Genomic DNA, 25,522 nt, shown 5'->3' on the forward strand with positions numbered 1-25,522 from the left:
AGCCATAGGGGACAAGAACTAGGAGGATTTATTTATTTATTTTACACAATTTTTACTCAATAACAGAGGCTTAAAATGTCTGAAGTTTCTTAAGAACCTCCAGTTACATTTTGTCCTTTCTATGCAACAAGCTTATTCTGTTTTCTGTTAGCACTGTAATTGCTTAGACAGAAAACGCTACATTGTATATGTGCTATACCTGCACATACCTCGTAACCGCTATTGTTATGAGGAAGCAAGCTGGATTAGTTTTTGTTCACATAAATGGATGAATTTCTTCACACAAGGCCAGACAGACCTCACCTACAGTAGTGTGACCCCTGCAAAAACTGAAGTTACACACAGGTTGTAATTAGGGAGAGAATCTGAGGATTTAAGTTAGTGACAAGTAACGCAAGTAACCACAATACAGAGCATGCCTAAATATGTGAGAACATCCAACAACAAATTAAAGGGAAAGCTGTACACCTTGTTCACAGTTTGCAAGCTCCTTTCTAGACTGTCGTGTACTTTTAAATGAATTTGAAATCTAAGGTATTTCCAGTTTGGTACTAGGAAAGTATTTTATGTCAAGAGGTACAGAAAAAAAACACACATGCAGAAGCTTCGTTGTTTTCAGTCCTCCAGGAGTGAAGCTGGAAGAATCCCATACAGAACAGTTCTTCTCCAGGGGCTGAACAATTCAAAGCATGTTGAAAAGCCTTGCTGAAGACAGAGTACGGACACAAGAGGTTACGGAGGATCAGCTACTCAGTGGGAACTTATTGAGCTTCAGCTTTACCTAAGCCAAGTTAAAAGCAGAAAAGTCTCTAAACCTTTCAGGAGTTACTTCTCTCTGCAGTTTGATGGGTTAGAGGTGGGCAGGGGGCAAGGGAAAGAAAAGAAGAAAAGGAATGCTGACACTTTTCACATAAAGGAGCATTTATAGCAGAGTTTACCCCTTTAACCAAAGGAGCTGCAACATCATATTGCCATACTGACAGGATGGTCTAGGCTGCCATACTTCATTGATACTGCACACTAAGACAATGTTGTCATTAAACCAGGTTTACAACAGCATACAACTCTCAAAGCCAGGAGTTCATGGCTCCAAATACAGGAAACACAGAGCAGTTGTCTGATACTGTGCTAAACCCAATCCACAACAAAAACATTTTTAATCACTACACAGTTTAGCTGTCACTATTAATTCTGGTCTTGGCTATCATATGATGTCACAGGCACACTCATACCTCAGCAGCTCTCCAGATCACAGAAGAGAAGCAGCTGAGGAATGGAACCATATAGCTGACTGTCTTTATTGTCTTACTAGGCCTTTCTCAAGGAATCGCAGTAAGAGCTGCAGAACAGACATCAGCTTATAGCAATTTAAAAGGCTATTCCCTGCTTTGGATACAGATCACCGTAACAGTTCAACACTAATTAAATTAGTAACTTACAATTACAATTAAGTGTGTGGCTTTTCTTTTTCTTTTCTTTTTAAGCAAAAAATGGCAAAAGTGGGAAAGTCTACACAGTAGCAAGCTGTGATACAAAGCCTTTAACCTGCCAAATCTCTTTGAAAGGCTAGTCATCAGATGAAAGCTGCTAGGCACAAGCCTAATACAATACAAAAGGTCTCCTTGGTATTAACCCATGAATTACTAACTTTCACAACAGCTTCTACCCTAGAATAGTTACCTTGATTTCACCACATCTGTCACGATACTCTCTTTTTCTAATGAATATATGCCAATAAAAAGCCCTGCGGGGCAACTATCCAACCCTCACGTAAAGTGTCTGGATGATTTTCTGAAATGCATGGAGTCCACAGAGGCTATAGCCTAGAGGGATGAAAGACAGCAGTGGCAAGCACTGGGGGAGATAGAATACAGGCCTATACAAATACATACCAGTGCACTAAGACCCGGAAGTGTTCTGCTCTTGAACATAGATTTCTAAAAGCCTATCAGCATATTTGCAGTATTATTCATGTGAGAATAATCACAAGTGCAGTCTTTCAGGGTATTCACCTGTAATTTAATACCACCTTCCTACTGAAAAAGGGCACCTGTGCCTCTAAGATTATCATGACCAGTACAGTTTTTTCCTCTTTTTTTTTCTTCTTCTTTTTTTTTTTTTTTTTTTTCTTTTTTGAGAAGAAGTTTACTGCAGTCATACAACCTTATCTTCGCTTCTGGCAATTCAATCATATCAAAACCAACCAGATTTCACTTTGTTTTCATTGAGGAAAGTCAGTCTCTCCAAGCCCACTGTCCAAAAAAACCCTCTTGCCATCTTTGGCATTTACAAGGCACTGAGTGCTACCAGAGCCCCTCAAGACTTCAGCTTCCACCTCACTTCAGCTCACAGACATACTGCATTGCCTACTTTGAAGACAACACAGAACAAAGTTTTCTCATAAAAACTGTACACATCTTCTGCACTGAATTTTTTAAAAACTCTTCTGGCAAGGAATGGCATGCTCAGCTGCGTGGGATGTCATTATAATACTTCAAATTTTTCAAACAGTTCCTGCTCTTTAATACTGCTTCTTCATTATCTAGAAACCTATAAAAAGGATTCTATTAAAAAAATAACTCCTATCCTGTCAGTTGATTGCTCTTATTATATTGAAATAAAGTTCCTGTTTGATACTGGAAAAAAAAAAAAAAAAATCATACCTTTGTTTGTAAAGAAAAGTCTCAAAGTGCTAGCTTGGTCTTTTGTAAGTTAATGCTTCCTATTGGTACCACACTGGCTCAATGATATCAGACCTCCTTCATACTCAGTTAAGTTAATACCACAGGAAGGAGGCTTTCAGTAACACTGGAGGTACAAAAATCCCTGAGACTAACATCAAAGGGTCTCTACTTTCACATGGAACTGAAAACAAAATTCACACGGAACTGAAAACAAAACACTCAAATTCTCCAGGCCTTTTGCTGAGAAGTACCATGGTTCCATCAGCAGCAAAGAAAATAAGCAAATGCAAGCCCCTAAATCAATCCAACGACCAATAGCTTTATGTTTACCATGTATAAGGGAGATTTTTACATGACAGCCACCATTTCTATGGAAAACTACAAATGCATTTACATTTGGTTTTAAGAGTGCTTATCTAACAAGTTGAATGGAAAGTATAAAGAATAGTTAGAGGCTATTAAACAGTTAAAGAAAATCAGCCTTCGGTAGACACTGAAAAGAATCACATATTGCATATGATGTACCTATGCTTGGAAGAAGTTTAGCTTGAAGGCGGTAAAGCAGGAAAACTTTGGCACAAAACTTGCTTAATGATTTCCTTTACCTTATGGGTTGATACTCTGTGCTGAGCAATTACAGTTAGTTTTTCTAGGAGCCCTCGTAATCTCTCCTGTGTAGCATGGGAGATCAAGTTCACAACATCAGAGTTAAGTTCCATAATGTCATGCCTTTTACCTGTGGAAGCAGAGAAAATCCATTACGTGTTTTAGTAGTAGCTGATAATTGAAATAATTAGCACAGCAGGTATTCTGTTCCCCCTGGAAGTCATACCCATTATGAATAAAGGTTTGGAGATTATGATTTTCCTGGTAAAGTCACAACTTCAAAGATCTTAGACACTACATTAATAAAACTTAGCCTGGAGCTTCAGAAAATATAGACATTGTTTCACTTAGCCTCTAGAATCACTCTCCTTGCAAGGTCATTTATAGGACAAAGTTAATAAGAACACAAATCAAGCTTCATGTTCAGGGATGGGGAGATGTGGTAGCTGTAGAAATTAGTGCCATATTCTGTTAATTTCAGTAATTAAAAAAAATAGAGAATTACATTTTGCCCTGCTTGACACCACACTTGTTAACAACTCATCACATTTATTCGATGAACAGGGAAGATTTTCGCAGTGCTCTCCAAGCATATGAGACCCAGGCATCCTCTCACCTACCTCGATCAACCAGTCCACAGCAGACTGACCCAGCTATCCTAAGGTAGAAGCTTTAAAAACAAAGACATAAACCAACTGGGGTCATCGTGCCTTCAACCCATTTCTCGCTGGCTGACACCACTCTCCCTGTTCACTGACAAGTACTGCTATTCCTCTGCACTTCAGCAGCTGCTTTTGAGGCTGCCAGGACCCCATGCTCAGGGTGAGATGCCACCTCGCACCTTCCTGCAGGCTGCAATGGAGCAGCACGCCTGTGGTTGACACAGTGCAGCACAGTGTATCAGGACACCTGGAAAGCACTGCCTTGTGGGTAAGGCTGACAGTGCTTTCATACACTTTCTGCACAGTACCTACCAGAAGCTCTTTCCCTTGCCCCTCATAGCATTTGCAATAGCTGTTAAGACTTTATGATGCAATACATAATAGCATTCAAAATCCATTTTGGTATTTATTGCCAAGTGAAGTGTTAAGAATGGATAAACAGTACACTGTAAAAAACTAATCACCTATTTCATCTGCCTTTATTATGTATTTTCAGTTAGAGTAGCAAGTCGGGGACAATCTACAATGGTTTCCCACACTATGATCAAAATGTTCCCCCTGTTGAATTCACATGGTAAATATTAGACTGTACTTCAGTTGAGTGCAAAGCACATTTTGCTCAAGCATCTTTTAATGCTTCCTCCATAATTTACCACTAGACAATCAGGACACATGAAACTTCAGTTTAAGACCAGAGTTAAATTCCCCCAACCCTCAAAACCACCCTCCACATACACTTCCTGAACAGAAGAGAGATCTCAGCTAAGGAACAGAAGCATTTATTTTCTAAGTTATTGTAATCCCTGACAGTACTCCTTGCCTCACTATCAAAACATTTTTCATTAATAATAATTCATGCCATAAACATGCAACAGCTATCATGCAAGTCTTGAAAGAGTTGTATTTATGTTTTCCATCTTTAAATAAGTTATTTGAACACCACAAAACAGTTGTTGTACAAGCGTGTGGGGTTTTTTTTTGTTTTGCTTTGTTTTTGGTTTTTAGAGCTCTGTTTTTCCTTATGTGTACTGCCTGGATAACTAGATAACCTTCTACTAAACTATGAGAAAAGCTTCTATGCTCCAGTTCCGACATATATATTCCCTTTTCAGTTAGTAACACAGCACTACCTTCACTAAACCATACCCTATGTAGTTCAAACTGCAGATCTGTGCCAGTGTGGAGTACATGGAGTATGAAGTATAGGAAGGCAGCATATAGAGTTTGCAAGATACATGTGTTTCACAAGCTAGTTGCATTGCTTGGACTGGGAATAAGTTGCACATAGAAACAGGAAGTCTTTCTGATCATGTAACAAGACCACTTGTATTATGGCTTGAATTATGGCTGCACATATGAACTGGGGGCTTCATATTATAGATGCTGAGCTGCTAAACTCACTGTTACAGAATGGCAAGCTACCAAGCAGGGAACAGGAATAAGACGCTGAAAAATATCCAGCTTGCTGTAAACAATGCGGTGCTATACAAATGCACGCTCCACTCCCTGCTTTGACATAACATACATTCCACAGTATTATCCACTCATACAGACAGATAACTAACATCCCCTTTTGTATGTAACTCAATGAAAGAGTTTTCCATAGAGGGAGTCATAAGCAAAAGCCTGCCCTGTGCATGTAAGGTAGATGAGTCACCATCCCTGAATGTGTTTTAAAACTGTCTAGATGTGGTGCTCAGGCACATGATTCAGTGATGGGTTGTTAGAGTTAGGTTAGTATGGTTGAGGTTGGACTTGATGATCTTTGAGGTCTCTTCCAACCTGAGCAATTCTGTGATTCTATCAGCAGCATGAAATTTCTTCCTAACCACAGGGGCAGGATCTGCAACCTTGGTCAGCAGAATATACACAACCCCAACCGGCTAAGGAATGCACATGTTTTTAGAGAAGTCAATTTAATGTATCCAATTAGGAGCTGCAGGAATAGAAAAGCATACTTCAGCATGTGAAATTAACATCTGTATGGTTTTTATGTACTCCACTAAAAGTAAGAGTAGTAGTAGCTAACTTCTTATAAGTAAAAGTGGCACCAGTTTGTCTTCTCTCCTATTGCGCTTCAATCTTCTACATAAAAAAAAAAATATTGAAGATTATTTGTCTACTAGAAGGGGCCGATATATTCAGTAGAAACACATGAACGAAGTTGACAGATCTTAGAGGTCTGACTCCTTCAAAGACGAGAGTCTGGCTAATGAAAGAGGCAAGGACACACTACATCAACACATACTAATCACATGTTTTATTCTCACCGATGTTCAAAATCTTCTTCTGAAGTGCTTCAGAAAACAGAAAAGGTTCATCTGCACAAGAGCGGATCACAGTACCAATGAGCTCTGAATTTGTTGCCAGAATGCATGCGCTCTCTTCATTAATGTTGACTCCAGCCATGGAAGTCACATCATTTATGTCGTCTTCATCTTTTCTAAAGAGAAACACAAGATTTTATGCTTCATTCAGAATGGATACAAAGAAAAGGGCGCTTCTATCAACAAGTATGTTCACATGTTTTGGAGGCTACCTCTATACTACAGGTTTTTGGTGTGGAAGTGTTTAGGTAAAGAAGCCTCACAACAAGCCTTCACAATTCATTTAAGTTTCTCAAATGTTAGTTTGACTAATGACTCAGTTGCTAGGTATGCAAATTCTTTAGAAGAAACTTAAATTCTGAATAACCTTGTAAACAAAGGGCTGAGGTAAACCACGGTTTAAAATTCCCATGAGATTCCCCATCTCCACCACTGATCTTACAGCAGTGGTATTTATTAGCGGTATTTATTATTCAGAAGTCAAGGTTCCTCTTGGAGTTATTAAAGTCACAAGTTAAATTGGAATTTGTTATAAAAACACAATTCACTGAATAGCAACAAGTGTAGAATAAAGTTGAACATTTGTTAAACTATGAGCAAGGCAATTTTCTAACAGATATGCCTGTCCTACAAACTGAAGATAGCAGGAAAAGCGTATTGGCACAAAGCTGATTTCTACTTCTTTTTTCAGAGTTCCCTTCTTGCCTGTATGCTACAATCAACTCAGATCTTCCTCTCTGAATCAGCCCTATTGTACAGCATGTGGCATCCTCCACACCACGTGCAGACACTTCTGAAGAACAGTGGCAGAGCTCTAGTTCTCAGCATTCCCTTGTAAGCTGGATTCTGTTGAAGCTCAAAATAAAAATCCAACTGTGGAACTTCGGACTAACAAAGCTAGAGCTCCCTGCCATCATGGTAAAGCCCACATTAAGCAAATCGTTTGCATGTTTCAGCTTTAAGATCGATCTTGTAAGCTAAAATACTTAATAAATCTCATATGTGAAATTTTTTGAGAAGTTTTGCAATGAAACAATTCAAGTTATTTTCAGAAAGCTTTAGATCATAAAGAGAAAGCCTTTTTGCTTCACAAAGTGACAAAGGCTGTAATGTTGGCTTCGAGGGTTTAGAATAGAAGCCTGCAGTATTAATTCAGATAAGCTGTTGGAAACACTCAATTTGAACATCTTTTGATTTGAGAAAAAGGAGTCTTTGCAAAGGTGTTCTCTGATGAAGTCCACCTTCAGAAAGCACTGTATTGCCTAAATAACTATTGAATCAGGAGCAGGTCAGATACTTCCTATTCCTAGATGAAATGGGATCTCTTGGAGAATGCTTTCTGATTAGCAATAGGTATAAATTGAATTTATTGGAAAATGGGTTGGGTTTTAGTGATGCTCAAAAGATGCAAGAAAGTGATGTTTGTTTTTCCTTAAATTATAGATTTTTCTTTTTCGGACTTCAATGGCATTCTATGGTGTAAGACTTCTCCCACAATATTATGAAGAGGAGGCAAGGAAATTAATCCAGCCTTCCCCTACCCTTCCTGCCTTTCATTTGTATACTTGCATGCCAGACAGCTTCTGTATAATTTGCTTAGGGAAAAGGAGACCAACAGATTCTCAAATCAGTTTCGTACATTAAGTCTTACCTAGACATAGCTTCCTGACCAGGCTTGTGCCTCAGATTCATCACACTAAAAAAAGGACCCTTGTTTATGGAGTCTACATAAGGATGCTTGTAGCACAGGTAAACTATTATACCATTTCAGTTTTTAATCTGGCTACATACTCCAAATACTCAAGAAGGCAACAAGTAACCTTTTGGACTATACAGCTAGCTACAATTTTATGTTTCACCTCACATTATCAAGTAACTATTTTTTTCTATATTTTCAATCATAATCTCTCTTATGAGTGCACACGCATGAGAACTCATGCACAAGTAGCCATCTCTACCCATGCTGGTTCTGAAGACCAATTCTAACTTCTTTACTGCAGACATAAGACTGCATTAAGTTACTAGCTTTGATGAAAGATTCTTTTGCATTTAGAAAAACACCGCTGCACTTACTTTACTTAGCTCCAAGAATGCACCACAAAATTTCCCTAGCAATAGTGCTCACTAGCAAATAACATAAGTTTCAGAAGCCAAATGAAGTCTGCACTCTTTACTGTTCATTTTATCTTGTTATTTTAACAAAACTCAATCATTTTAGGCATTGTACCATGTATTTAGAGTGAACTATTAAAACCGTTCCAGTAAAGTGATAAATGAAAAACATTCTAGAACACACATGGAGGTGTTTGGTTAGCTGCTGCCTTGCTTTCATCTTCAGCAAAACCTCCACAAAGTCCATCATCTTTATCACAGTCATTAATACTTTTCTGCATTTGCTCATATCACATCCAGAGGTCAACAAGGATCACTCTCCTAGCTGTTATAGATCTCCAGTGATTAAAGTTGTCAGGACAAACAATAAAACAGAATGCTCTGCTGTCAATGTTATCCTGCATGGAGTCATATTTGACATTCAAATTGAATACTCAACTGGAGAAATATGTTCAAGCAATGCAGATGTACTTCCTATGTTACAGATTAGGCTGTAGTGGCTGAAAAGTGAGTCTGTGGCACCCTCTGGTGTTTGAACAACGCATTCATTTTCTTCACATTCAATTTTCCAGTTACTCAATGATTTACTTATTTTTTTTTAATAGTAAAAGTGAAAACTACTGAAATATACTTAACCCAAACTTCCATGCACTACCACAGACAACTACAGGGGACAGAACAATTCCAGCAGAGCAAGACCCACCAGCACTCCTGATCACCATGGGCAGGACAAGAGGCTGCCGAGATTTTTCCACTCTGCTGTCTCACTCCTGCTTGACTAGCAGTTCTGATTTCTGGAACTTCCCAATCTAAATTTTCAAATCAGCTGTATCCATTTTTGAAAATAACAGATACAACAGGTGCAAGAAAGGCACAAGTAGTTTAAGAGGTGAATATGCACCCTTTTTTTTTTTTTTTCTCCCCAGGGTGCTCCAGTATATACTAGCTTTGTTGTTCAACAAAGCAAAAGGCAAGGTTTTGCACTTGGGTCAAGGTAATCCCAGATATGTATACAAACTGGGAGAACTCTTTGAGAGTAACCCTGCTGAGAAGGACTTAGGGTTCCAGTTGATTAAAAATGTAATGAGTCAGCAGTGTGCGTTTGCAGCCTGGAAGGCCAACAGTATCCTGGGTTCTATCAGAAGATGGGTGGCCAGAAGGGCGAGGGAGGCAATTGTTCCCTTCTACTCCGTCCCCACGAGACCTCAGTTGGAGTACTATGTCCAACTCTGGGGTCCCCAACAAAGGAAAGATAAGGAGCTTTTGGAAAGCATCCATAGGAGGGCCATGAAGATGATCAAAGGGCTGGAGCACCTCCCCTATGAAGATAGGCTGCAATATTTAAAGGAAATTCATAAATATGAAGGAAATCAACTTTTTACATGGGTAGACAGTGACAGGAAAAAGGGGAATGGTTTTAAATTAACACAAGGGAGATTTAGATGAGATGTCAGGGGGAAGTGTTCTGGTTGTTTTTTTTTGTTTGTTTTGTTTTGTTTTTTTTTTACTGAGAGTGGTAAGGTGCTGGAACAGGTTGCCCAGGGAATTTATAAATGCCCCATCCCCGAGGTAGTTAAAGTCAGGCTGGATGGGACCTTGGGCAATCTGACCTAGTACTTTACTTAGAAGCTGGCAAACTTGGCTGTAGCAGGGGGGTTGGAACTTAATCCTTGAGCATCCTACAATCCAAGCCATTCTATGAGTCTGGGATACTTTACCAGATAAGTAGAACAGTTATAAAACTCTTGATGTTTGCTTTTAAACCAGACCGCTCCTTACAGTGCATTCTGCAGGACAACCATCTCTCAGTGATGTGCAAGGTTAGCTGAAATCTTACTTTTTCTAGGAAGACTTTTCAAAATTGAAACAAGAAAATCACCCCTTCCCATTCTCATCTCTAGCAATCAAAAAAGAAACACTGTGGAGTACTGCATCCAGTTCTGATCTCCCCAGCTCAAGAAAAACAGGGATCTTCTAGAGAGAGTCCAGTGGGTTCGAAGAAGATTAAGGAGTATCTCCCTTACGAGAAAAGACTGAGAGACATGGGACTGTTTAGCCTAGAGAAGAGAAGACAGAGAGGGGATTTTATCACCTAATGGCCATGTCTCAAGCGGATAGGGACAGGCTCTTTTTGTTGGTGCTCAGTGAGGGGAAAAGGGGTTGTAACAGGCACAACCAAAAATACAGGAAATTCCTGTATCACATCAGTTACGAAAACATGCTCTCTGTCCATAACAAATCCCATCACAAAACCTGAAAGGGGGCCATCGTGTTCTCTACCTCATTCATCAGCTGGCTGATGGATCATAAACCAGGAAAATTATCTTTGCTAGGAATAATAAATGACAGAAGAGAGCAAACTACTTCAGGACTCAATGGGGAAAATCTATTGTCAAGGCTAGAATAATGCTAAGTGATGCCAGGCCTGCTTGGTTGCATTGGTGAGTACAAGAATCAAGAAGATATCTGAAGAGATAAATTCTTCAGGGATGAGAAACCTATTAGAAAAGAGTAGGTTAAGCTAGAGATTTCAAACCTGAGTTGTCGAGTACTTCAGCTAATTACAAATTCATAGTCCAGCAGAGCAGAAATCCATCTTGGATCACATTGCAGAAGCACAGTTTTTTCTAAATACTCTAAAAACCTGACAAGATAGAACCTCAAGAAACTCAGTTCAAACTTCTTCATCCTAGAAAGTTAATTTATTTTTTACTGGAGGAGCACAGAAAAATCTCATTCCTAGGGAGGATTGGGTTTTGCTTTTTGAAATATTTATCAGGCATTTTGTTGGCTGTTTTTTTTTTGTTTGTTTGTTTTTATTTGTTTTTGATGGGTATGCATCAGAATACACAAAGCCATAGCTTTCAAACAATGAGAAGTCAATGGGCCAAAAGCACAAAGGTGTCATGTCTGCTTTTACTTCTGGAAGACTAACTTCAAGTTTGCCTTAAAGTCTTAAAGCTAATAACGCATAATTATGGCAGCCTATTACTATTTCAACATTAGATTCTAGAGCTACAAAAAAAGTATCATTTCTCCTTTTTAAAAGTTAATCAGTTATTAGAACTAGAAGTTTTAAGCATTCTTCAAATCTGAAAGCCTAGAGAACATGCCAGAAGCCACAATTAGAGGTGTAGTCAAAGAGTTCCACCTCTACATATAGGAACAAGCTTGCATGAAGAGCTAATAAAAGATATGTAATACAGCACACAGCTTTAAACAGATTGCTAGCCAGTCCAAATTGCAGCTCAATGCTATCTGGCTGTCCATAAGAAGTAGTAGTTATATCTGACTTAATACTATGGAGAGCTTTTAATACAGGGTAACTTTAGTTAGCAGTACTCACAGGATCAAGATCAATGTCTCCTCTACAAATGAAAAACTGATACATACTGATGTACACCGTTTGGGTAATTACACTCTTGAAATAACAACGAAAAACCTAACTCGCTGAGACAGTTATCCTATAATAGGAATAAGATCTACTACAAGGTCTGAGTTCTTAGATTCCTGTTTGACAATTTATAATATAAGATAAAAACACCAATCATAAGTCTCTAAAGAAAGCTGCTTTTATCTGGGCTCTATTCCCTCTTCTATATGTGCTGTTTCTTTTGTTCCTTCCTGTAGTAAACCATATTGTTTATTTTTACCTGAAGGATGTTGTTCCATTCTCTTTTATTTTACTTTTCTGAAGAGGAGACGCTTGAAGCGACAGAATTTTATTTCCTGGCAGGGTAACTTGTTTCAGAACAGAGCCTAAAACAAAACAAAGAACATGCCATAGTAGAAAGCAAAATGCTTTTTAATGCTGTTTAATCAGTTCATACTTCTAACAAAGGTACTGCAGACTCAGTAACAACCAGGAAACCAGACACTCTAAAGTGCTACATTCTGTAAGGCCAAAAATCCTACACTCTCAAACACCCTCCTCTGTTCTGACTAGTGAGAGGTTTAAGTGAAAACTTGTTGGCTGCAACAAAAACTTATGTTATGCATCAACCTGGATCTGCTGAAGGAAAAAGTCTCTTGACACAAGTCTCAAGATTATGACAGTTCAAAGAAAGCTTACTGCAAGGATCTTACAGTATTTTAAAAATTAAATTGCTATGGAGGCAACAGAACTGGACATGGTGCTGAGCTTCTTATCGGGATTCCTAAAACAGAACTGAATGCCCCAATATACAACACCTTCTTACTTCCCTGAAATCTACCAACAGCCCACGCTTATTTTTACACCTCAGTAGTGTTCGCCCTTCTCCATTACGAAAGTTTCTCCATACCAGCAGGAAATTGGTTTGTTTGAACAAGCGTATTCAGTGGCATTCTCTTCTCAACAGGTGTCTGAAGAGTCAGTGTTGAGGACTGTGGAAGTGCGGATACTTGCTTTACTATGGTTCCTGGTGGTTGTTGGACTACCTGCAAGTGGGATAACAAATATGAAGAGTGAAAAGAGTGAAACAAATATACAGAGAGCTAGATAGTATCAACATGTTCATTCCGTCAGAAGTGCTGCAGGGCATGCATGTATGCCTAGCTCTCAGTTTATAAAAAACAGCATGCTCAAAGAAAAATTACTTTCAACTTTAAAGTCAAGAAACAAAATCTTAATGACTAGTGTCGAGCTTAAAGCTTATTCAGCAAGCTCTAACAGGCATTTCATCCCTACTCTCAAGTAGCTATATCAGGAAAATTTCACTGAATTCTACAGTCTGCTACGCTAAGAACCTTTCCTAAGTTTTTCTTAACAGGCTACCAATTGAATATTGAGACTGTCTGCCAACAAGCTCAAAACAGTAGGTATCACACACATCTAGTTTCACAAAAAATAAAAATCACCAAAACAAACAGAAGCCTTGCATGGAATTCTTTTCCTTTAGTGAAGAGTACAGACTATGAAGTTACTGATGCATTTTTGGAGCTGGAAGGTCAACTGTAAATTGAGATGCCAAGTTTTGAAGTGTTAAACAAAAGTACATGAAATGCACCAGTTAGATGGAACATAAGTACTAACTAGCAACACCTGTACTGAGGTGTTTGCCTCTGTGCAAAAACAGTAGTACACTGCTGAAGGGTAAAAAGGGAAGGGCTGATAGTGTTGTTTAAAGAGGCTCTTGAAAGAAACACAACCTGACAGCAGGATGTCATCACAACACAGACCTAAAGGCACAGCCTGTAAATACTAATTCTTCCTCTTCAGGGGTAACCATTAAAATGCAAGAAAGCAACAGTGATATCCCCAAAGCTTCATTTCCAAGGCTCCTAGCCAGCAGAAATGTGGACTGCAGCTTTTGATATATCCTCTGCAAAAGCTCTTAATTACAAGTTGCAGAAAGACCTTTTCACCAAGGATTAAAAGTTACCAAAATTACTAACATTTTCAGATTGAATCCTAGCTGGTTAGAGGCAAGAAGTCAACAGAAAAATGGTTGAGAAAACACATTCTCTGCTTTTTAAGTCTAATTTCAGAAAGACTAAAGAATGCTCAAGCAGTGTTTGTATTTAAATAAACTATACAAGTTTAGAATTAAATGTGAAGAATTGACATTTATTGCTCTTAGAAATTAGACTGTCTCCTTCTGCCAACTAACTTCAAATTTAATCAGCAAACATCACGAGCACCAGAAAACCACATGTTCACAAGAAAATGTGCTCTGCATCTGAAGATGTCAAGGTACACTGCCCAACAGCTCCAGTTATAATATGCTGCTTATAGCATCATGATTTGACAAAACAGTGGTAATGTAGAACAACTGAGCTGAAGGTGGTGTTCAAAAACTAGACAAAGAACACACCATTCTCAAGGAAAAAAACACAAGATGCATATCTCTCTACGTTTTTATGCAGATGAAACAACCATAGGAATACAGACACTGATTGTGGACAAAGTCTCACACACAGAGCACTTCATCACAAACAAGTACAGACACTAATGTTTGCTTCTATTTGTTTTTAACCAAGACACAATTTGATCTTTCTGAAAAGATCCAGCTTCTGTACGCTGGAAGTCAAAAACGTTAAGAACACAATTTATATGTTCAGATAATTACTGAACAACCAAGCAGCTTGGACAAACTACTCACAGGATCTGCCAGCGTCCATACTGACAGGCACCTAGAGATCTTCCCTACCGTCAGTGAGCATGGTGCTTCATCTTCAGCATACAAAAAACTGAAACAGCACAGGAGGAAGCATAAGTATTCAAGATTAAGGTGTGGCAGACAAAAGAACAGATGGGCAATGTTAAATCAATAGCCTAGATGGAGACTGGAAAAATATATCAAGTGACTGATGAGACTAGATCAACCTGAAACTAGAAAGGATGCACTGGCAGTAAAGCTGCTTTTGTCTGCCATTCTAGACGCTAGGCTAGCAAAAGCTGAAAGTCCTTGGAACCAGCAAAGGGTAACAATTCTAGAAATTTCAACAAGGATCTAATGCCAGTAACTAAAATTCTACAAAAAGAGGTATCTATAAGAAAAAGAGTTACTGTCTCTTTTTTTCTTCAGGTTAGTATTCCTTAAGGAAATTGACAGAGACATCAGAATAAAGAGCAGCAACACTTAAAGTGCAATTCAACACCCAGCTGACAGCTCAGAAACAGCTGCCTGAGAGAGACCTGAGCTTCAGCCACCAGCAGTAGCAAGTGAGCACACCTTACCGGTGGCTGCGGGGACTGCACCACGAAGCTCTTGTTCTTAATGCTTTAAGTTGCAGTTTCATTAGAAGCCAGCAGCTGGTAACAAACTTTGATTTACCATGTTTTACTGAGACAAAGCAATGCTATGGCAAGACACGCTTTATTTCTCAGGTGAAAAATCTTTGCTAATAAATGCACTTAAATTAGTTCACATTAAGGAAAGAAGTCACAGGGAGGGTAACCTGCAGAGTGTGCAGCTGCTGGGAAGACAGCACAGACACTCAGTCCAGTTCCAACAGCATCCCATAAGAGCAGATCCCTCAGTGTCCACCATACAGACAGAGTTGTGATAATCATGTTCCAGAAAAGAAAGAGCTGCATGCTGCATCACTCCCATCACAGTTTTAATACGAAATCACTGCAGTGTTGAAATCTGAAGCATCAATGGCATTACAATAGAACTGGCACATGAATGCACAGAAGATGCTCCCTTAAATTCCTTGAGCACAAGAAAGAGAAATTAGAAACGGACATGCAGAGAGAATGTATGGCATCAGACAACCCTGAGGGCCAGAAAGGAAAAAAAATTGCTGGCAGCACTGCACGGACAGATTTGCACAGCTGGCATGTGCTTCCTTTCAGTTGGCAGCAGGACCCTTCTCTTTAGGGAGGCAAGATCCTGATTTGTTTTCTTGTGGGAACAGGCAGACCCTCTTCCTTTTAAAAGACAAAGCATCAGGGAAGTCCTAGAAAATGCAGCCACTTCCACCAGCTTGCTCCTTGTGCTTACTGGCTGCCTGAACAAACACCAGCATCCTGATATGGCTGAGCTGCCAGTGGTCAACTAAACCCTTCCACTACATCTAAGACCAAAATTAAACACCATTTTTTAAGAGAAATCATTTTAACTGCTATGCTTGGGATCTACTTAAACTAGATTAAAATATGCTCTATATTTTATATAATTTAAGTCAATGTTTACAACACAGAATAAAGAAAAGCAATTCATTAAGGATGCCACGCTGCAATATCGAAGGAGGCAGAAGTCATTTCGTGGGTTCAACAAAATTGTATTCACAAAGCATCTTAACTCCCCAGTGCAGAGTTACGTTTCCTCATCTAGTTGTACAGATGGTCAATCTTACCCCTGAATTACATGCCTTACCGTGGAGCCAACAAATGTTCTCCAGCCTTTGTACAGCCTAAGCAGCTCTCATTTTTCTTCTGGCTGGAATTTCAAATTTAGTCCTTGAAGAAAAGGTACCAATTCTTTTTCCAATTTGGCTCTAGCTACTACTATCCAAGTTTGTTACTGCTTAGTTTTTTTAAAAAGCACTCATAAAAAGGATCCTCCCCTATATAGTTCAGTATTTTGCTCTTCATTAAGTCTGAAGAGGTGAAAACCTGGTAGAATTAGCTCTTTACTAATTCCTATATTACATTTTCCTTACACACTTGGAAAGGAAGAAAACAAATACAAAGTACTTCAGTGAATCTGAATACTATTAAATCAAGAATATACAATAAACAAACTACAATGGAAATTCACACAGTACTATACTAGTACACCTGATGTAAGCAAATTTAGCTTCAGAGGAAGCATATTTTCCCTTTGTTTGAAGGAACACATTTTTACAAGGAAGTTCTATACAAGAAGTTATTTATCTGCCAAAAGATGACTGTTCTCCCAATTTTCCATGCAGGTAAACTACTTACACAACAGACTCCTCATTATCTCAAAATCTAACTTATTTCACAACGTTGCTCTGTTGGACATATACCAGTGGATCCACATTTTCTGATATTTACCATTAGCATCCATAAGAAGTTAACCTATGCCAAGAAGAAATGTTAACGCATTGTTTTCAGGAGTATTGTTTTAACACGTCTATTCCTCCTGGAATTTGTTACCTATTGAGGCCTAATAGAAAAAAATAAACTCTGGATGACATTATGACTAACATATCTTAGTAAAAGTGGGGGTCAGAATTCTCCTCTGAAAAGCTCCTTGAGCTAGTTCATACCTTTCAGTTAGTGTATCACTACATATCATCAAGTCACCTATTTCCGAAAAGTGCGCAGAGCAGTGTCTATAAAGGTAGGGAGACTGGAATCCTTGGGGGTCAGCACAGGCACAGCCCACACAGGGCATCTGATAGTAATTAACATAAGGATCCCACCATCAATTTCTTTTTCTGACACAAGCATTTCCTGCCTTTTCTTTCATATACCAAACTAGCACAGCTGCATGCACACCAGGAGTCCAAACACATGTTCTCTCACGTTTCAATCTGGATGCTCAGTCTGGTGGAACAGTGGTCAGTACATCTTGCAGTAGACCTCACAGTCTGGCTTTAGATTGACCTTTTCAACAACTGCACAACATTCACAACTATCTCAGAACTGGTTAACTCATGACAGGCTAGCTGCATACGACAAAAGAACACTTCTAAGATGCAAATTGACAAAATGTTAAGAGTCAAATAAAAGAAGCCCAGTTATAGAGGAAATTAATCTTACCAACTGTTTCACTTTAACCACCTGCTGAGTGGCCACTGGCTGTGCAACGATGGAGTTGGGCTGTGAGATTTTAATACTGATGGGGGTGCCCATGACAGGTTTCAAAGGCTGGAGAGGGGTTGCTGCTGAGGATGCCACTGTAGAGACGAGCACTGGCTTTACAGACTGGAGAGATGATGTTGCTACTGCAGAGGTAAAGACTGGCTTTACAGTTTGGATAGCAGTGAGCCCTGATTTCGATATTGTTGTGGTGAGGACAGAAGGTGCAGGACGAAGAGAGGCTGTCACCACTGCAGATGCAGGAACAGGCTTCATAGCCTGCAGAGAGGCTGTCACTGATGTACTGGAAAGGACTGGTTTTATAACAGGAGCAGCTGTGACTGTTGTGGAGGCAGACACTGGTTTTATAACAGGAAGAGAATTGGTTGCTACAGGTGAGGTTACCACTGCCGTGGAAGGAGTTAGTGCAGAAGTACAAGTTGAAACAGCTTCTTGGGTCGGAGCAGGCTGCTGCATACACTGCTGGATAAAACTCTGAGCATTTGGCATTAGCTGCCGTAAGGCAAGCATACTTTTCTAGAAGACAAAAAGAAAAAAACAACAGAATAACACTAGAAGAGTCTTCAACAATAGCGAATATTACATTAGCAACTGAACCCACTTCCTCACATTCCAATTTAATTTCTTAACATCAGGAAATAATCTGATTATTCCAAACAAAATATTTTGCTAGAATTCATAGAAGAAACACAAGTATTCTTGAAATGATGGAGATAAGTTAAGAATCACCAACACAGGTTGAATAAAGACAACAGTCACCGTGTCTTCAGTACGTGGGTGCAAACAGTATCTATGGAGACATTTGTTTCCAAGTTTCTTCTGTTTAGAATGTTTCAATGTGCAATTTATGCTCCAGAATAAGACCAATTGAACTATTCTATCTCAACATTTTTCATTTTGCCAAAAAAAAAAAAAAAATCTGCTATATCATAACAGCTGTGTTTACTCCATTTAGCTTCTCCAACAGAGAGCTACAAATTATCCAATAAGATCAGAAGCAAGTCCTGACGATGTGAGCACTTGTACACCAATACAGCTGTATCTACACTAGGGGGGGATACCACTTTACTAATGTCTGAATAGCTGCAGCAGCACAGCTTAAGCCAGCTAAGTTTTCTGCAGCTCAAGAACATTAGTAAAGATATCTGGCAACATCTCATTTTTAGTACAGCTATGTTTGAGAAGGTTAATGGACAGAATAATCTTCATGCCCTCCATAGATTTTCTCCTTGACTATTTACAATCTGTTATGGCTCAGAATCAGGGGAAATAATTTCTACAGCTACCAGCATATTCACACAAAAACTTTTTTCCCTTGACAATTTTTGAAGTTTGTATGTCTCCAGCATAGTACTGTTGCTCTGGGCTTCATACAACAGGAACGTGATGTCTTGCTAATATAGTGAGTGAGCAAATTCTTTGTACATCTGGGCTTTCTACAGCACTTCTATCTTTAATGTTTGCTTCCTCATCTTTTAAAGGATTGCTTAACTTTCCTAATGTTCCTGATGCAGTTTATTCAGGAAAAGCATCCAGCACAGATATGAACATCAAGATGGCACTGCAGCCAAAGTCAATGCTCTTTTCAACCTGTTGGAATCAGTGAAACAAAATACATGCAACAGCTGCATCGAAAGCCGCAGCTCAAAAGATAAGGACAGAGAACCTTCCCCAAAATTCCACTTTACTAGCTAAAATGAGTTGGCAACAACCCTTACCAAACCTCTTCCCAGACTTGAGACACAAGCGTTTCCCCCAAAAAAGGTCGGCAGTGAAGAGAAGTGCCTGTGAAGTCAGCTGCCATTTGGCACTCAGTCCCGTAGCAGCTGCCCACAGCACGTGCCAAGCAAGCCTGGTCTGTGCTACATAGCCTTAAGGCATGTCAGAAAAAAAGCAACCAGGGTACAAGATGCTTTAAGGGATGGGTAATGCTATGACATCAGTTAAATTCAACCATTGTGCTTGAACAATGCTGAAGTCACAGTATTTTGTTGTTAACATAGTGTACAACTGGGAGAGGGTACCTCATTAAGGATTACAGGGATGTAGATACAGCTGAAAGCAGAAAAGCCTACGTGGTACCTGACAGCACACAGCAGCTCTGTGTGACACCAGCCCAGGCCTTACACACGTCAATCTAAGTCCCATGGAACTGCCCTGAGGTCCTTACACCAAAACCGACTTGCTCCCCACACTGTGGGACAGCTTATTAACTCAGGATAAGCATTTACATCAACACATGAGGACAAAGCTACATGTAAACTAATGAACATCTGAGGAACTCAAAGGGTCGTAGAAGTGTTAGCAAATGCAATGCACCAGCTCCCTGGTTCTTAGGCATGAGCTGGTCCAGGGAGCTTGCTACCTCCAGGCTGAGTTCTGGCTGTGCCAGATGCAGGCTAGAGCTCTGCAGTGATACTGAGATTACTCCACACTGCTCTGGGAACACAGCTAGTGACCAGCAGGGATTCTTAGCCAGGGCCCTGCAGAAGGCAGACACATTACTTACAAAGCCAAACTTGCCCTGGCAGCTACCAGAGCTCAAAGAAAAGCTTTGTTAGTTGTGCTGACCCTGCATGCACAGCCTGGTCATTCTGACGCCAGGATAAAGCTGTCCAAAAGTAACAGAGTACTCTGTGCTGCAATTGTTGCACATATTATTCTAGAAAGTTAACACGAAAAACTACAATATGTCATAATAATGCAAATAGGATAAAGGGAGAACTGCCTTTTGAGTTGCCCTTGAGTTTTTATAAGGAAACACCAGGAATTTAGACAGAGTAAAAAAAAAAAAAAAAAAAAAAAAAAAAAAAAAAAAAAAAAAAAAAAAAAAAAAAAAAAAGACAAATAATTTTATTAAATCTAACAGAGAATCATAGATTGACTTAGGTTGGAAGGGATTTAAAGCCCATCCAGTTCCACCCCATAACATGGGCAGGGCTGCCACCCAGCAGCTCAGCTGCCTTAGGGCCCTATTCAACTGGCCTTGAGCATCTCTAGGGATGGGGCACCACAGCTTACATGGGCAGCTGTGCCAGCGCCTCTCTGCTCTCAGAGTAAACAATCTAATCTAAATCTCCTCTCTTTTTATTTAAAACTATCCCCCTTTTCCTATCACCATCTACGTATGTAAGAAGTCCGTCTTCCTCCTTGTAATAAGCTCTCTTTAAGTACTGGAAGGCCAGAAGACCTCCCTGGAGCCTTCTCTTCCCAGAATGAACAAACCCAACTCACTCAGCCTTTTTTCCTAGGAGTGGTTGCTCCAGCCTTCCGATCATCCTCATGGCCTTCTTCTGGATCTCTTCCAACAGCTCTACTAGCTTCTACAGCTTCTACTAGAATACTGTAGTCTTCTAGTCTAGCAAACTTACTATCAAAGCATTTGAAGGCTGCCACTATAACAGAAATACCCCATACCTGAACAGATCAGCACTATGTACCCAAAGTAGTAGCAACATTGCAAAATCATTGTTGTATGAACCGTCAAATATTAAGAAAGCACCACTTAACTATTCTTCCTTGATGCACCACTGTGCCTATACTGAATGTCAAGGAAGTACAGATCTATCAGTGTTAAGAACACTGTACGTTGCAATTAAGTAAATATAATGAAGTTTCCCAAGTTTGCTGGGATTTAGTGATTGTTACATGACAAAGACATTCATTTTTTGTTTTGTCAATAAACTATTCTACCATATGATTAAAAAGTATGGTAGGCACATACACAGAAGAAAGGATTTTCTTATTTATACAATTATTTCCCTGAATGGAGATAGTTATCCTCAATTACTTTCTCTAAGTTGCAGCAACCCTGTCAGAAACTTTCTGGAGAAATGAGAACTTTTTTTTAAAAAAAGCAAAACAACTGTCTGCAATTAAACACAAGCCAGCAGACAACAGAATGCCAGTGTTATGCAGATTCTTTAAGCTTAAATACTGCAAAACAGCTTCTGTTGTCGCTCTTCTGTATTAGAATTCAAAGCAACTACAGCTTTGCTGAGCAAGTAAAAGGTCATCTTAGTGTAACTGTTCTACTGTATCAGCTTCCAAAAGATTCGTCTCCAGTAATAACTGTAATTACTCTCCAACCTGAGAATACAGCTGAAGGTAATTCTTCTGAAATCCCCCCACAAAAACCTCTGTCTGTCCAAGTGCAGCAGTCACACAGCATTAGCTTGGCTAAGCACCATTTCCTCAACTGATTGGAGGAAATAACAATTTGAAAGCAATTAAAACATTTTCTGATCCTCCGCCCTCCCCTCCAACTAAATACTTTATATCCACAATCAGACACTTACCTTGAGAAAAGGAACTAAATAGGGCTGTGGAGAAGACTTGAGCTCTACATACAGTTTCTTTGTAAATTCTTCTGGTTCAATTTTTGCTTCCTAAGAGAAAAGTATAATTGCAACAGTAATTCATAGGTATGAATCTTTCTTTTTTTTTTTTTCTTTTTTTTTTTTCAGGTGTATCAACAATTCATGGAAGTTTGCACTATCATGATGTTGTTCACTTTCAGTACTCAAATACTTCTTTCCACCTGTATGTTTAAAGAAAGCATTTTAGGATAGACTGATGTTATAATCTAGATATAGTATTAGAAAATTAAGTTTCTTTGTTTACCCACAGACACTGCAGCTGCTAATACACATGAGGATATCCGTTCAAATATTCACTAAAGTGAATCAAAAGAAACAAATTTATAAGTAACACTGATCCTTTTGAGTACATCTTTAATGCAGAAATATGCAAAATCCATCAGGAGTACTTATTGCTATAAAGGTAGTTTATCAGCATGAGGATCAAAATTTATGTAGAATGGAGACAAAAGACAGCTCCATAGCTTTTGTAAAATGATTCCAGTCTAATGCTCACGAAAGCATAATAAAGTGTAATACTTAATGTTTCTTTCTGAAGAAAGAGAAAGATCAGAACATCACTTCTGCATACCATTAGGGTAACAGTCCTCTCAATCGGTCTCTTCAATGCTCTTTACTCTTCCTGCCACAGACACCTATTTCAGTGGCTTCAGGTTAGGAAGCTGCAGCAGACTCCTGTGACCCCCTTATAGCTCAGTGCCCCAGCAACCCAGATGAAGTGGCATGCAGCCTCAGACTGGTGGCTACTGCTCACCCTGCCAGGTGAGATCTTTCCTTCCTTCAGAAAGGTACAGAAGACAGAAGGCAGAGAGGCCCTCTTAACAAACCAGAGAAGTCAGCAGAGAAGTTATGCCTTTCGCCTCTATCCTCCCACAGAACAACTACGTGGTCAGAGCAGGGGGCTTAAGGACCATGTATTCACAGAAGAACAGAACTTCAAGCAGCTCAATTCTTGTCATTGGATCTGCTGCCTGTCTGGCTGTGGATACAAGTCACTGAGGTCCCACTGATACAACTGCAGGGATTTGGTACAGCACATCTCAGTGCACATTAAGGTTCTTGACACCCACTCCATGAAATGCTGCCTTGAGGACCACTTTACTTCACAGCTGCTGTTTACGTGTTTCCCCTATGCATATGAAACATTAATTTATTCTGCATTCACACCATACACACATACTGAATAACAGAAAAACAGCATTTTAAAAATACTGCAAAAAGCAAACAAATGCACAGTTAAACAATTTATTAATGGCTGGTAATTACTGTTCTTTATAAAAAGCACTGTAAGCACAACAAGGATTAATTCTAGCACGCTCCAATGGAATTGTAGTGTATAGTCCAGCAGGGACAAAGAAAAAGGCAGTGGAAGAAGGGAAATCAAAGATTTTTGCAAGGCTGCATCTTAAAGCAATCTGTTCTCTCAAATTACACCTCTTTCTACACTATGCTTTTCTAGACTAAGAAATTCCTTCAGTACGACTTACAAAACCATCTCCCTCTACCAGCACATATCCTTCTGCTAAAGTGATGTTATGGTTTTGTGATTTTTGGTTTTGGTATTCCACATCATAACATCATGTGGGGCACTGGGAGTTTAACAGTTAATGCTCAACTCCCAGGTACCTGCCCAGAAGAGAAGAACAACTACATTCCCCAGGGGAGAGGAGATACAACTCCTGGCAAGGTCACCTGATGCGCTCTTTCTCGCCTGCTCTTCGTCAGTTCTCCTCCCATCTCCCTGCTGCTCAACTGGACTGCGCATCTCACCTCAGCTTTGTGGTGAGGCCTATCCACCTTTCGCACATTCTCTCTCATTATATTTGATTTATTAGCTTCAATTTTGATTATATTGTATTATGGTGTGTTATCTTGCATTCCGATACTATATTTAGTAAATTAGTTAGGCAAGCAGACAGGCTGGCAAGCCATCACATTATTTTCTCCATCCCACTGTCTAAAGACATGGATAATTTCACACTCATTTCAATGGAGCTCCACCATCAGTGTACAACTCAGTTCAGTCCTGGAGTAATAGAGACTCAGTAGTGAACTACAATCACCACAGCAAAACCCTTGCTATTGAGAACTCAAAGCTACACTAATGTAGTCTAGCTCAGACCCAAAAACTACATAAAAACAATAAACTGTTTCTATTGTCACAGTTACCTGTGTGCATAAAATGAAATTGGAATGAGAGGGGAAATTACAGTATGGAATCCACTTAAAATGCACATTATAATGAAATATTTTGGAGGATCTGATGTACTCTACCACAACTCGAGCTGTTTAAAAAAACAACACACCAACACAAGTAGAAAGAGAAGAAACAAAATTATGAAGTCAAAATTAAGATCAATATAAGATCAATATATAAATGTCAGACTTTGCTTTAAAAAAAAAAAAAAAAGTCTCACCAATAGATTTTGCACCAGATTCTTCACATTCTGACCCATCTCAGTGGCTTGAGGTCCACTACTAGATGCCAATTTTATTAGCGTAGCAAGGAAATTCTTGCATTTCTTCACATTCTCTAGCATCTCCTATGGTGGAAATAAAGACTGTTAGATGTCAAGTTGGCTCTCCAACCTCTGATGAATGTAGAGAATGTTAATTTTTAATTAAAAACTTTTTTTTTCCTTACTGTAGAAGTGCTGGTCTGTGCTACTGTTGTGCCCTCTGCTTTCACAGAGACTGCCTTTTGGGAGATGGATTGTGCAGGTGGTCCTGTAACTGGAAGTTTTACAGGTGTTCCAGTACTCAAAGGCTTTACAGCAGTAACTGCAGTAACACTAGCTGCTGCAGCTGCTGGCTGAAAAGAAAAATTTAACACTTCTGAAACCAAAGACTAGCACAAATAACACACGCTATATTCTGCTAGCATATTAAGTAGCACCCTTCCTCCTCACTCAAGATTATTATTTAAAACATAAATGAACAAATCTTATCTTTATTTTCAGAAGTTTGATTTTTTTAATTTTTTTTTTTTTTTCCTTTGAGAGACTATTTAATACTCTAAGTCACAGAACCTCCATAGCCAACCTGTTTTTAAGTCTGTGAGTGGTAGGGAAGGACAAAGGCTTACCAATATTAAAAAAAGTGCCTGTAACTTCAAGTGAAGGAGAAGAAAAAGTAGTCGTGAAGAAACACATAGTTCAAAACCAAAGTTCAAACTTTGCCAGGCTTCTGTAGTTTAGGACTAATCAATTTAATACTAAGCCAAGCGACAGTACTCTGAAGATAAATACAACTTTAGTTACGTAATTATTTATATTCCTTTCTTCCCATTTGTGATATTCCTTATGTTTCCTATCACAGGCACCAGATGAAAAGCGTCATGTCCATTTTGGAAGGATGCACCAGCAAAAACCAGATGAACAAAAGCACCTAAGTAGTTCTTCCTGTTTTTTCTTCATGGGGACCAATGTCAAACTGTCTCAAATTCATCAAGACACAAACCCTGTCAAAACTCATGTATGAGTTTCAAATCTTTTCAAATCTCTTTATCTATCAACGAAACAGAAGCTCCAGT

General features: G+C 39.2%; 1 protein-coding gene across 1 annotated transcript in view; it reads right to left on the reverse strand.

Annotated features, from left to right (window-relative positions):
• The window catches only part of TAF4B (TATA-box binding protein associated factor 4b), a gene marked incomplete at both ends in the record, with an annotated part of 68,859 nt that overhangs the window by 25,132 nt on the left and 18,205 nt on the right, over positions 1 to 25,522 (reverse strand). Inside the window, 8 exons of the mRNA XM_079533648.1 lie at positions 3,290 to 3,420; positions 6,223 to 6,395; positions 12,045 to 12,150; positions 12,675 to 12,810; positions 17,552 to 18,127; positions 21,910 to 21,999; positions 24,408 to 24,533; positions 24,635 to 24,802. Coding sequence (XP_079389774.1) covers positions 3,290 to 3,420; positions 6,223 to 6,395; positions 12,045 to 12,150; positions 12,675 to 12,810; positions 17,552 to 18,127; positions 21,910 to 21,999; positions 24,408 to 24,533; positions 24,635 to 24,802 — 1,506 coding nt within the window. The remainder of the gene's footprint in view (positions 1 to 3,289; positions 3,421 to 6,222; positions 6,396 to 12,044; positions 12,151 to 12,674; positions 12,811 to 17,551; positions 18,128 to 21,909; positions 22,000 to 24,407; positions 24,534 to 24,634; positions 24,803 to 25,522) is intronic.

The sequence above is a fragment of the Tetrao urogallus genome (genome assembly GCF_951394365.1).
Source record: "Tetrao urogallus genome assembly, chromosome: 3".
Taxonomy (NCBI): domain Eukaryota; kingdom Metazoa; phylum Chordata; class Aves; order Galliformes; family Phasianidae; genus Tetrao; species Tetrao urogallus.